Source organism: Nannospalax galili, unplaced genomic scaffold (assembly GCF_000622305.1).
Source record: "Nannospalax galili isolate Female #2095 unplaced genomic scaffold, S.galili_v1.0 scaffold236, whole genome shotgun sequence".
Classification (NCBI taxonomy): Eukaryota; Metazoa; Chordata; class Mammalia; order Rodentia; family Spalacidae; genus Nannospalax; species Nannospalax galili.
Window position 1 is genome coordinate 2,478,603 of NW_008338710.1, and position 11,208 is coordinate 2,489,810.

An 11,208-nucleotide genomic window follows, 5' to 3' on the forward strand; every position below is an offset into this window, starting at 1 on the left:
AATGAAACCCAAACCCAGCAGACAAGAAGAAATAACAAAAATCAGAGCAGAAATTAATGAAATCAAAACAAAAAAAAAACAATACAAAGAATCAACAAATCCAAGAGCTGGTTCTTTGAAAAGATAAACAAAATTGACAGACTGCTAGCACAGTTAACCAAAAAAAAGAAAAAAAATAGAAAGAGCACCTCCAAATCAACATAATCAGAGCTGGAAGGGAAAGCATCACAACAGACACCAGAAAGATCCAGAACATGACAAGGGAATACTTTAAAAATGTATATGCTACTAAATTTGAAAACCTAAAAGAAATGGACAGGTATCTAAAGGCATGGGAACCACCAAAATTAAACCAAGAAGAGACTAACAGCTTAAATAGACCCATAACACAAAAAGAAATTGAAACAGTAATACAAAACCACCTGACTAAAAAAAGCCCAGGACCAGATGGATTTACAGCAGAATTCTATCAGACATTTAAAGAAGATCTACATCCAATACTACTCAATTTATTCAAAAAAGATAGAAATGGAGTGAGAACTTCCAAACTCCTTCTATGAAGCCAGCATCACTCTAATACAAAAGCCAGGTACAACCAAAAAAGAAAACTATAGACCCATATCCTTAGTGAACATAGATGCAAAACTTCTCAACAAGATACTTGCAAACCACATAAAGCCACACATCAAAAAGATCATCCACCATGATCAAGTCGGCTTTATTCCAGAGATGCAGGTATGGTGTTACTCAGGCAGTAAAGATGAAATCAGGAAATTTGCAGGTAAATGGATGGAACTAGAAACTGTTATACTAAATGAAGTAACACAGACTCAGAAAAACAAATCAACATATGTTCTCCCTCATATGTGGACCCTAGAACCGAATCCTGATAAGTGATTATGTATCCAGACATAACTACAGGAACCAGGCTAATGGAAAAGAAACAGGGAGGTAAAGGAAAAGAAAGAATCTGAAAGAGAAGAACAGTAGGAAACAGGTGTTAATAAGGGAGATATGGATAAAAATTGGGTTAGTTTAAGGGAGGGGGGAGGGAAGGGTATACAAGAAACCTAGGGGATAAATTGAAAGAAAAAGCTCAAGAGAGGACCATAGGAGAAGGGTATTATTAAGGGAGAAAGGGGGAAAATGGGGGCAACTTGATTGGGGAAATCATGATGGAGGGGCTAGACAATGCAAGAGATAAATAATGCCTAGCTAGTTTTAAAGCCAGTGGGAACCATATTAGTCAAACAACCTACTGGCAAATTATACATACCAGATCAAGAAATATATGTCTAGGCAAGGTTTATCTGAGAACAATTGGTCTTTGCCCAAGATTTATCTACATGACACACAGTAATTAAAAGTACCAGACTGGTGGAACTAACCTTCTTGGATGTTTAACAGACATACTTTGAGGCCTATACTAATTTGGTCAGAGGGACATAAAGGACAGTTTTTGCTCCTTGCCCTCCTAGGTTGACTAATGCCAGGGGACTATGAGCATCTCTCAAAATGTCCTGTAATTGTGGTGGATCACCTGTCCTCTTGATCAAGGAGGCCGTGGAGACCCCATGAGATGGACTCGAACCAATGTCCAGTCTACAAAGAGGAGAGTCAACACAGAGGAATCATTTCCTCCATGCTTCCAAGGGAAGCCAACCATGGCCGAGCAGGACCTTTGACTTTGATTCACATAGGAAGAACTGGTAAAAGAAAGGAGCCAGGGGGCTCCTCCCAAGCGCATGTGACCCCTGAGGAACAGATCCCCAAACAACCTTAAGAGTAAAAATAAATTGGTTTATCTGGGCCAACTGTATGGCCTTAAACACCCAAAAGGAAAGTATAACCAAAAATGAAAGGAGCCAATATAATTTTTTAAGAGTCCATATGCATAGCTAAAGGCTACATAACAAGCAACAATGCCAGATAGGAGATACCTTCTTTTGAGTTGGTGGCCTGGGTGGCCCAAGGGACTCCCAGATAGTAATCCAGCATAAAACTGGGAAAATGAACAGCAGATCCCAATCTTATCTAATGGAATATTGACAACTGATTGCTGCTAGATGAGGAACAGCTGACCTTCCTAAAACAAAGACTTCTAGATAGGCTGACTAGATTCACCAGATGGACAAAAAGTGGGGAATGGCTAGGGGTGTGGACAACACAGTGGATAGTAGCAGGGATAACAGACCATACGGGCTCTAGTGTGTGTCGGGGGGAGACTTTGGGAGGGTGCCATCTGGGAAGTGGGTGTATAGATGAGTAAGATGGTTTGGGATGTTCTGTGTGATATACACACAAAAAAATCAACAAAATTTTTAAATGAATTATATTTGAGGAGGAAGCATAAAAAGTTATGTCATGTTAATTAGTAGAGGTGATAAACATTACCATTGAAATCTACCCAATGACTTTATAGATATACACAGGCGCCAAGGATCTGAGTGCAACCAATTATGACTAGTAATGATCAGATACATACAGATTAGAGATGCATGCACCATCATCAAAGTGTTATTAGCAAAAATAATGTGTCTTTCTGTAAGAAACAGTATATTTTAAAATGCAATGGAGATCTTTTTTAAAGGTTAAAAACTCATTCAATTTTATGTCTTACAGGGTTTATACTGAGTTCAATATTGTATAACTCTATTAATTCAACAGTGAACCTTAAAATTTTATAGCCACTTTTGAAAGAGATGTATCTTTGCTCTATAAACTATTATTGAGTATGTTAAAGCTGTAATGAAATGCTTCTTCTAAAAAGTAAAAAAAATATACATTTTAAAAAAGAGTTCAGTAGCTCTGTACAAAATCAAAATTTCATTTTATTGTGAGAAATTAAAAGTTTACTCAGAACTGTTTCTTAAATATTCAGTCTCTTTGAATAGAACATTCAGCTAATCTTTAAGCTACCAGATGCTTTGGAATTACACTGACATTTTGATGGACTTTTTGTTTTCAGTAAGTTAAAGTAAACTAAAAATGAGTAATATTTCAAAGCCCTGTAAAATCACTCATCGAGAGCCAACCATTGAGTGTTCCAGAACCACCAAATGCTAAAATAAAATGCTTGCCCCCTCTCTCTCTCTCCCTACCTCTCATTCACTCATTCACTGCATGCATGTGTGTGTTTGTGTGTATGTGCATGTGTGTGGATGTACATATGTGTGTGCATGAATGCATATGTGTATGGAGTATATGGAGTGTATATGGAGGTCGGAGGACAAGCCCAGGCAGTTTCATTCCTCAGGAGCCTTCCACCTTTTGTTTGAGACAAGGTCTCTCATTGGCTAGACTGGCTGGGCAATGAGCTTCCAGGGATCTGCCTGTCTGCCTCCCATCATCATCCTTGGGGTAACAAGCAGGCACCACCACTTTGACTTTTTTTAAAGATTTATTTTATTATGTGTATGTATGTGTGTGTGTGTGCACATGTGTGTGGGTGCCCATAGAGGACAGAAGAGGGCATCAGATCCCCTACACCTGTAGTTACAGACATCCAATGTGGGTGCTCAGAACAGAACTCTAGTCCTCTACAAGAACAGCAAGCACTCTTAGCCTAGGAGCCATCTTTCTAGCCCCCACAGGGGCTTTTTATGTGGGATGCAGGGTTAAAACTCAGCTCATGCTGTGAGGCAGGTACTTTACTACTGAGATATTTCCTAAGACTTGGAATGCTTTTTTTTTATTAGAAGAATAACTTAATTTATACTTGGCAAATTTTACTCTGTTCCTTATATTTACCTTTTGGTGTTTGTTCCTGAGAAATTAAATCCATGTCTCCTTTGGACTCACAAACCAAACATAAGGAACACATTTTAAATTCATGTGCGATGTCTTGGCAATTCTCAGTGAAGCTTTGGAAATTGGAGTGATTTAGAAACATTCCCATAATAGTCTGGGTTTCCCTTGCTGGATGTAGAAAAGTCACAAAAGAAAAATTTAAGGAGGAATGTGGATTGGTGAAATTAGGCTGTAAACACACTTCCAGGCAGGACAGCTCCAATGTTCTTTCTGCAAAGACAAATAACATTCTTTAGCTATGAATTTTTGAGTTTTTGACATTTAAATAAATATGAAAATAAGCTCTCCATTTTTCTTAGGCAGATTTTAACTTATCAGATGAAAGTTTGTTTTTACATGAATCAATATCTACACCAGTTAAGGATCTTTTTTATTTTTTACAAAAAATTTATTGAGAATTTCATACATGCATATAAGGTGTTTTGATCAAATCTATGCCTGCTCCCTCCCCTCCAACATTCCCCCCCCCGAAGAGGTAACCCTAAAATCTTTTAAGGATTATATACAAACTCCCAAATACTTTTGGCATTTTTGGCCTCGGAACAGAGTATGTTGCTAACAGGCCCAAGGACAGTTTGACTTTTAGCCAAGAAACTGGCTACATTTCTTTGGGGTCTTTTTACTCTAACTGCCTAGCCAATTCCTACCTCCTATTCTTATCATGCCATCCTCTGAAGGGATTACCCAAATTGCCAATAGGGAATAGGGATGCCAACCGCTTTGGCTTCTTCCATGCTGAACAGGGACGTTGGATGAGGCAACTGGAGTACCCCTTCAGTGGGTCTATCTAAAAGACTCCCAGATTGCATATCTTTTGTCTCTAAGGGGAGAAGAAAGTCCTTGAGTCATGAATGGGAGATGTGAAGGAGAAGTAAAGGCAAGAGTAATTAGCATTACAAGTTCTAGACAGGGAACTAGAAAAAAGTCAGAACAGGGAAATTTTCAAATGTTCGTATGAGAGTCTATTGGAGTTTCTTGACAAGGGCTTCCAAAAGTACACCACATTCTTAAAGGTACTTATGGAGGCCAGTATAGGGTGTCAAACCACGTGGAGTTGGAGTTACAGGTGGCTGTGAGCTCCTTTGTGGGTGCTGGCACTCCTTGTCTAATGTCCACCAGTGTCTCTGCAGCAGTGGTGCTTCTGCTCTGTGCCCGAGCTCTACTCTTCTGGCTTGTCAAATCTCCCCCTGCCTCTTTCTGATAAGGATATTTGTGATTGACTAGAGACTATAGGCATAATCTAGGATAACCTCTCGAAATCGTTAATCTTGTCTACAAACACCCCTTGTCCTTAGAAGGTAACATTTGTAGGTTCTAAAAATTAGCACTTGTTATCTGTTATTGGGCATACCAGAAACTCTAAAGGTGCAATTTACCAAGCTGATTGCTATGGTTTAGACCTAGAATGTCCCCTAAAGCCCAAGTATTGAACACTAAGGCCCCAGCTTGGGGCTACTGGGAGGTGGTGGAATATTTAAGAGGTGGGTTATCTTAGGTTATTTGGGGATGCCCTCAAAGGGATAATAGCCTTTTCCTCTGTTTTGTCCCCAGTCATGAGGTGAGAAGTTCTGCTCCACCATGTGCTCCTGTTATGATATGCTGCCTCACCACAGGATGCAATGGGGCCAATGAACTGAAATCGCCAAAGCTATGAGCTACAGTAAACCTTTCCTCTTTATAATTTTATCTTTCTCAGGCATTTTTTTATAGTAATAGAAAACTGACTAACATAATAACAACATTTTAAGTTCTGAAGACAAATATTAGCTATGGAAATATTCTTAACAGGAAGTACATTGAATCTATAAAGAAATGACCAAAGACTCTGGTGCTATATCTAACATTAGACAGTCTGGTAGGAAAAGTTACTTAATCTGCATGAGACTAGCTATCCCATCAGTAAAACGGAGTTTAATTACTCTGGATTCTGCCAACCTCATGAGGTTACAGCAGCATCAGCACAGATATATTACCTGTGAAAAATGTGCCACAAATGCATACATGTTATTTAAAATGCAAATCCATTTTCCAAATTAAAAATTTTAAATTTCATCCTTTTCCTAGGGTAGGATTATCTGTGATTTAGTCAAAACAAATAATTCAAAGCTCACCATGTAATTGAGAAATGCCACATAGCAGGAATGATCAATTAAGGAATAGGTAACACCTTTCAGAAATTCCCACTCTGCCTGTCATTTGTTAGCATGCAAAAATAATTGACATGGTCAATCCCAGCTTTCTATGGCTTATAGATTGAAGGGGATAAAATATAGCTCAGGATTTCTGAATAACACAGAGCATAATGAAAGAATTATTTCATTTTTAAAAATGATTACTTCTTTCTTAAAATTTTAGTTATTTATTTTATGTGCATGAATGTTGAGCCTACATGTGTGTAAGTGTACCCATGTTATGCAGTAGCCATGGAGGACAGAAGAGGGTGTCAGATTCCCTGGAACTGGAGTTACCAACAGTTGTTAACCACCATGTGGGTGCTGGAATTCGGACCTGGGTCTTCTGCAAGAATAGCCAGTACTCTTAACTTCTGAGCAACCTATCCAGCCCCAAAATGATTATATAATTAAACATCTTGGTTCAAATTTAAAGGGAAGTCAAATTTCCCTAGTGTCTAATCAACACTAATGACTGATATTAAAACATTTTTTTTTAATTTTTAAAAAAAATTTTAGGTGGCGCATGCCTTTAATCCCAGCACTTGGGAGGCAGAGGCAGGTGGATCTCTATGAGTTCAAGGTCAGTTTGGTCTCCATAGTGAATCCAGGACAGCTGGGGCTACAGGGAGACCCTGTCTCTAAAAGACCAAAAAAAAATTTTTTTTATAAGAAGCATTTCATTACAGCTTTAACATACTCAATAACAATTTCCAGAGCAAAGATACATCTCTTTCAAAAGTGGCTATAAAATTTTTAGGTTCACAGTTGAATTAATAGTTATATAATATTGAGCTCAGAATAAACCCTGTAAGACATAACATTGAATGAGTTTTTAACCTTTAAAAAAGATCTCCATTTCATTTTAAAATACACTGTTTCTTACTGAAATACTCATTGTTTTTGCTACTAACACTTAGATGTTGATGCATGTGTCTCTAATCTGTATGAATCTGATTATTACAAGGTTTATCTGAGACCAAGACCCTGTCGCAAAAAGACAAAAAAACAAAAAAAAAATCTCCATTTCATTTTAAAATATATTGCTTCTTACAGAAAGACTCATTGTTTTGTGAATAACACTTAGATGTTGGCGCATGTGTCTCTAATGTGTACATATCTGATTATTATTACTAATCATGGTCCATTGCACTCAGATCCTTAGCACTTGTGTATGGATATAAAGTGATCAGGTACATTTCAGTGGTAATGTTTATCACCTCTACCATTTAACATGACGTAAATTTTTATGCTTCCTCCTCAAATATAGCTCATTTCTTTAATTTGTTGATTTTTGTGTGTGTGTATGTGTATACCACACAGAACATCCCAAACAACCTTATTCATCTATATACCCACTTCCCAGATGGCACCTTCCCATAGCCTCGCCCCCCACTAGAGACGTTTTACTCTGTCTTCCCTGCTTCTGTCTGCTGTAGTGTCGGCACCCCCAGCCGTTCCCCAGTACTTGTCCATCCGGTGAATCTAGTCAGCCTATCTAGAGGTCTTTGTTGTAGGAAGGTCAACTGTTTCTCTGGGATAAAGCCGACTTGATCATGGTGGATAATCTTTTTGATGTGTGTCTGTATGCGGTTTGCAAGTATCTTGTTGAGAATTTTTGCATCTATATTCATTAAGGATATGGGTCTATAGTTTTCTTTTTTGGTTGTATTCTTACCTGGCTTTGGTATTAGAGTGATCCTGGCTTCATAGAAAGAATTTGGAAGTTCTCCCTCCATTTCTATCTTTTTGAATAAATTAAGTAGTATTGGATATAGATCTTCTTTAAATGTCTGGTAGAATTCTGCTGTAAATCCATCTGGGTCTGGACGTTTTTAGTCAGGAGGTTTTGTATTACTGTTTCAATTTCTTTTTGTTTTATGAGTCTGTTTAAGCTATTAATCTCGTCTTGGATTAGTTTTGGTGGTTTCCCCTGTCTTTGGATACCTGTCCATTTCTTTTAGATTTTCAAATTTAGTAGCATATAGGTTTTTAAAGTATTCCTTTATAATGTTCTGGGTCTTTTTGGTGTCTGGTGTGATGTTTCCCCTTTCATCTCTGATTTTGTTGATTTGGAGGTGTTCTTGCTTTCTTTTGATTAATTGGGCTAGCTGTCTGTCAATCTTGTTTATCTTTTCAAAGAACCAGCTCTTAGACTCTTTGATTCTTTGTATTGCTAACTTTGTTTCTATTTCATTAATTTCTGCTCTGATTTTTGTTATTCCTTCTTGTCTGCTGGGTTTGGGTTTTATTTCTTGTTGCTTTTTGGGTTTCATTTGTTCTTGTCTCAAGTGTGTTGAGTTGCAATGTTAAGTAATTTATTTGTGCTCTTTCTGATTTTTTTTTTTTGATGTAGGCACTAAGAGCTATAAACTTCCCTCTAAGGACAGCTTTCAGCATGTCCCAGAGGTTTTGTTGTGTTGTATTGTCCTTCTCATTTAGTTCCAGGAATACTTTTATTTCTTTCTTAATTTCTCTTTTGATCCATTCATCATTCAGGAGTGTGTTGTTTAATCTCCATGTGTTCGTGTGGTGAGTAGGGCTTCTTCTGGTGTTGATTTTAAGCTTTATTGCATTATGGTCTGATAGAATGCATGGAATTATTTCATTCTTTTTGTATTCATTGAGGTTTGTTTTGTGCCCCAGTATATGGCTGATTTTGGAGGTTCCATGGGGAACTAAATAAAAAGTATATTCTTTGGTGCTTGGGTAGAATACTTAGTGGATGTCTGTTAGGTCCATTTGATGTATGGTATTGTTTAATTCAGATGTCTCTCTGTTAACTCTCTGTCCTGTTGACCTATCAAATGGTGACAGTGGGGTACTGAACTCCCCCACTATTAATGAGTTGGGATTAATCTGGGTCTTAAAGTCCTGTAGCTCTGTTTTTATGAAGTTGGGTGCACCAGAGTTTGGTGAATATATGTTCATGATTGTAATATCTTCTTGGTTTATTGTTCCTTTGATCAGAATAAAATGGGCCTCTTTATGTCTTCTTAATCATTTTAGTTTAAAGTCTATTTTGTCAGCTATTAGAATTGCAATGCCTGCTTTTTCTTAGTACCTTTCACTGGTATAGTTTTTTCCATCTTTTCACTTTAAGATAGTATCTTTCCTTGACCAAGTGAGTTTCTTGCAGACAACAAAAAGATGGGTTTTGTTTCTTAATCCATTCACAGTTTGTGTCTTTTGACTGGGGAGTATAGTATGTTAATATTTAAAGTTATTAATGAAAGATGTGTATTGAATCCTGTCATTTTTATTTCTGTTCACATTCCTGATATAGCTGTGCTTTTCCACAGTTATACCTTCATTGAATTTCTTTCCACAACCCAGTGTTGATTTTAAGCTTTGGGTATAATCATTTCCTTCTTCAGCTCTTTGTAGTGCTTCAAGAACTCTCTGAGGGGCTGGTTTTGTGGACATGAATTCTTTAAGCCTATTTATGTCATGGAAGATTTTTCTTTCTCCTTCAACTATAATAGACATTGTGTCTGGGTATAGTAATCTGGGTTGGCATCTGTGGTCATTTAAAACGGAATACTTTGGTCCAGGCTCTTCTAGCGTTCATAGTTTGCACTGAAAAGTCAGCTGTAGCTCCAACCAGCAGGCCTCTCTCCAGGGTAAGTCCATAGTGCCCTCCTCACCTTGACTCCCCCAGCCTTATTCATCCTCCCATCTCCCCTGCCCGTATCTCCTCCTAGCCTGGGTCCTGTCCCATTCCTTGTCTTGGGGCCCCAGACACTGGGGGAACCACTACTGCTTCCTGATCCTTTGTTTTTTGTTTGTTTGTTTGTTTGTTTGGGTTTTTTTTTTTTTTTGTCTTTTCAAAGCAGGGTCTCCCTGTAGCCCCAGCTGTCCTGGAACTCACTATGTAGACCAGGCTGGCCTTGAACTCACAGAGATCAGCTTGCCTCTGCCTCCCAAGTGCTGGGACTGCAGACTTACGACACCACATCCTTTGCATCCAGACCAACTCAGTTCCGGTCCCCAGGAGCACTATGGGCCTGGCCCCACCCTCACCTCCCTCTACTTCCCTGGGCCTGCGCAACCCACAGGCCTCTCTGTGACCTGCAGGCCTCTCTCTCCGGTAAGTCGATTGCGCCCTCCATGCCTTGACTCTGCCAGCCTCATCAACCTCCTATCTCCCCCTCTGGTCTCTCCTCCTAGCCTGGGTCCTGTCCCATTGGTTCTCTGGGCACCCCAGGCATATAGGGAACCACCACTGATTCCTGATCCTTTCCATCAAGACCAACTAAGTTCCTTCTTGCATCCCCAGTAGCACTAGGCCTGGCCGGCACCCTCACCTTCTTCTACTTCCCTGGGCCTGCACAACCAGCCAGTCTCTTTCCTGGACACCTGGGCTGACCTTTCCTCTTCCTGATCTTTTGCATCCAGACCAACCCTACTCCTCAGAGCAGAGCCCAGGAGGCCTTGGGGCTGCTTCCTGCCCTCATCTTCCTTTGCATCTCTGGGTGGAACGGCCACTAGCTGCCCTGAACCAGCATCTTTCCTGGGCTGGCTCCCAGGCCAGTACAACCCCCAAATTCCTGAGGCCAAAATCTTTCCTGGAGGGATCCAGACCTTTGGAGAAAGCCTGAGAGCATCTGATCCTCATCTGACTTGGTCCTCTGAGGGAACTCCTGAAGACAAAAGCAATCTGGACACTCCAGTATAAAATCAAAAGAGAGAACTGGAAGCTTAGATCAACCAGCTGTTCATGCCCAAAAAGTAAACCACAAAGACACACAAAGTTCACAAAAAGAAGCAGACCTAAACTTGAAGACTTGAGTCTCACACAAGAATCAGAAACTACAAAAGAAATTCACATGTCAAACTCACAGAGAAAAAAAAATTACATGAAAAACCAAAATAACATATCCCCACCAAATACCAATAGTCCTCTAGAGGAGTACAATGAGACAATCCTACAGATAATGCATGATGTGGAACTCAAAAGAACAATTATAAACATAATTAAAGAATTCAGTGAATTTAAAGAACATACAAAAAAAGAAATCAAAGAATTGAAGAAAGATAAGGATAAACTTCTAAATGAATTCAGAAAAGAGTTAGAAATATTGAAGACTACTCAGGCTGAAATGAAGAAGGAAGTGAAACACTCAGTAAGCCAATTAGAAACGACAGGAAAAAGCTGCACCAACAGGATGAATGCAATGGAAAACAGAGTATCAAGACTGGAAGATAAAGTAAACGAACTAGACCA

General features: G+C 39.0%; 1 protein-coding gene across 1 annotated transcript in view; it reads right to left on the minus strand.

The window, feature by feature from the left end:
- Positions 1 to 11,208, minus strand: part of Tmem156 (transmembrane protein 156) — a 90,203-nt gene that overhangs the window by 31,078 nt on the left and 47,917 nt on the right. Inside the window, exon 3 of the mRNA XM_029563564.1 lies at positions 3,751 to 4,020. Coding sequence (XP_029419424.1) covers positions 3,751 to 4,020 — 270 coding nt within the window. The remainder of the gene's footprint in view (positions 1 to 3,750; positions 4,021 to 11,208) is intronic.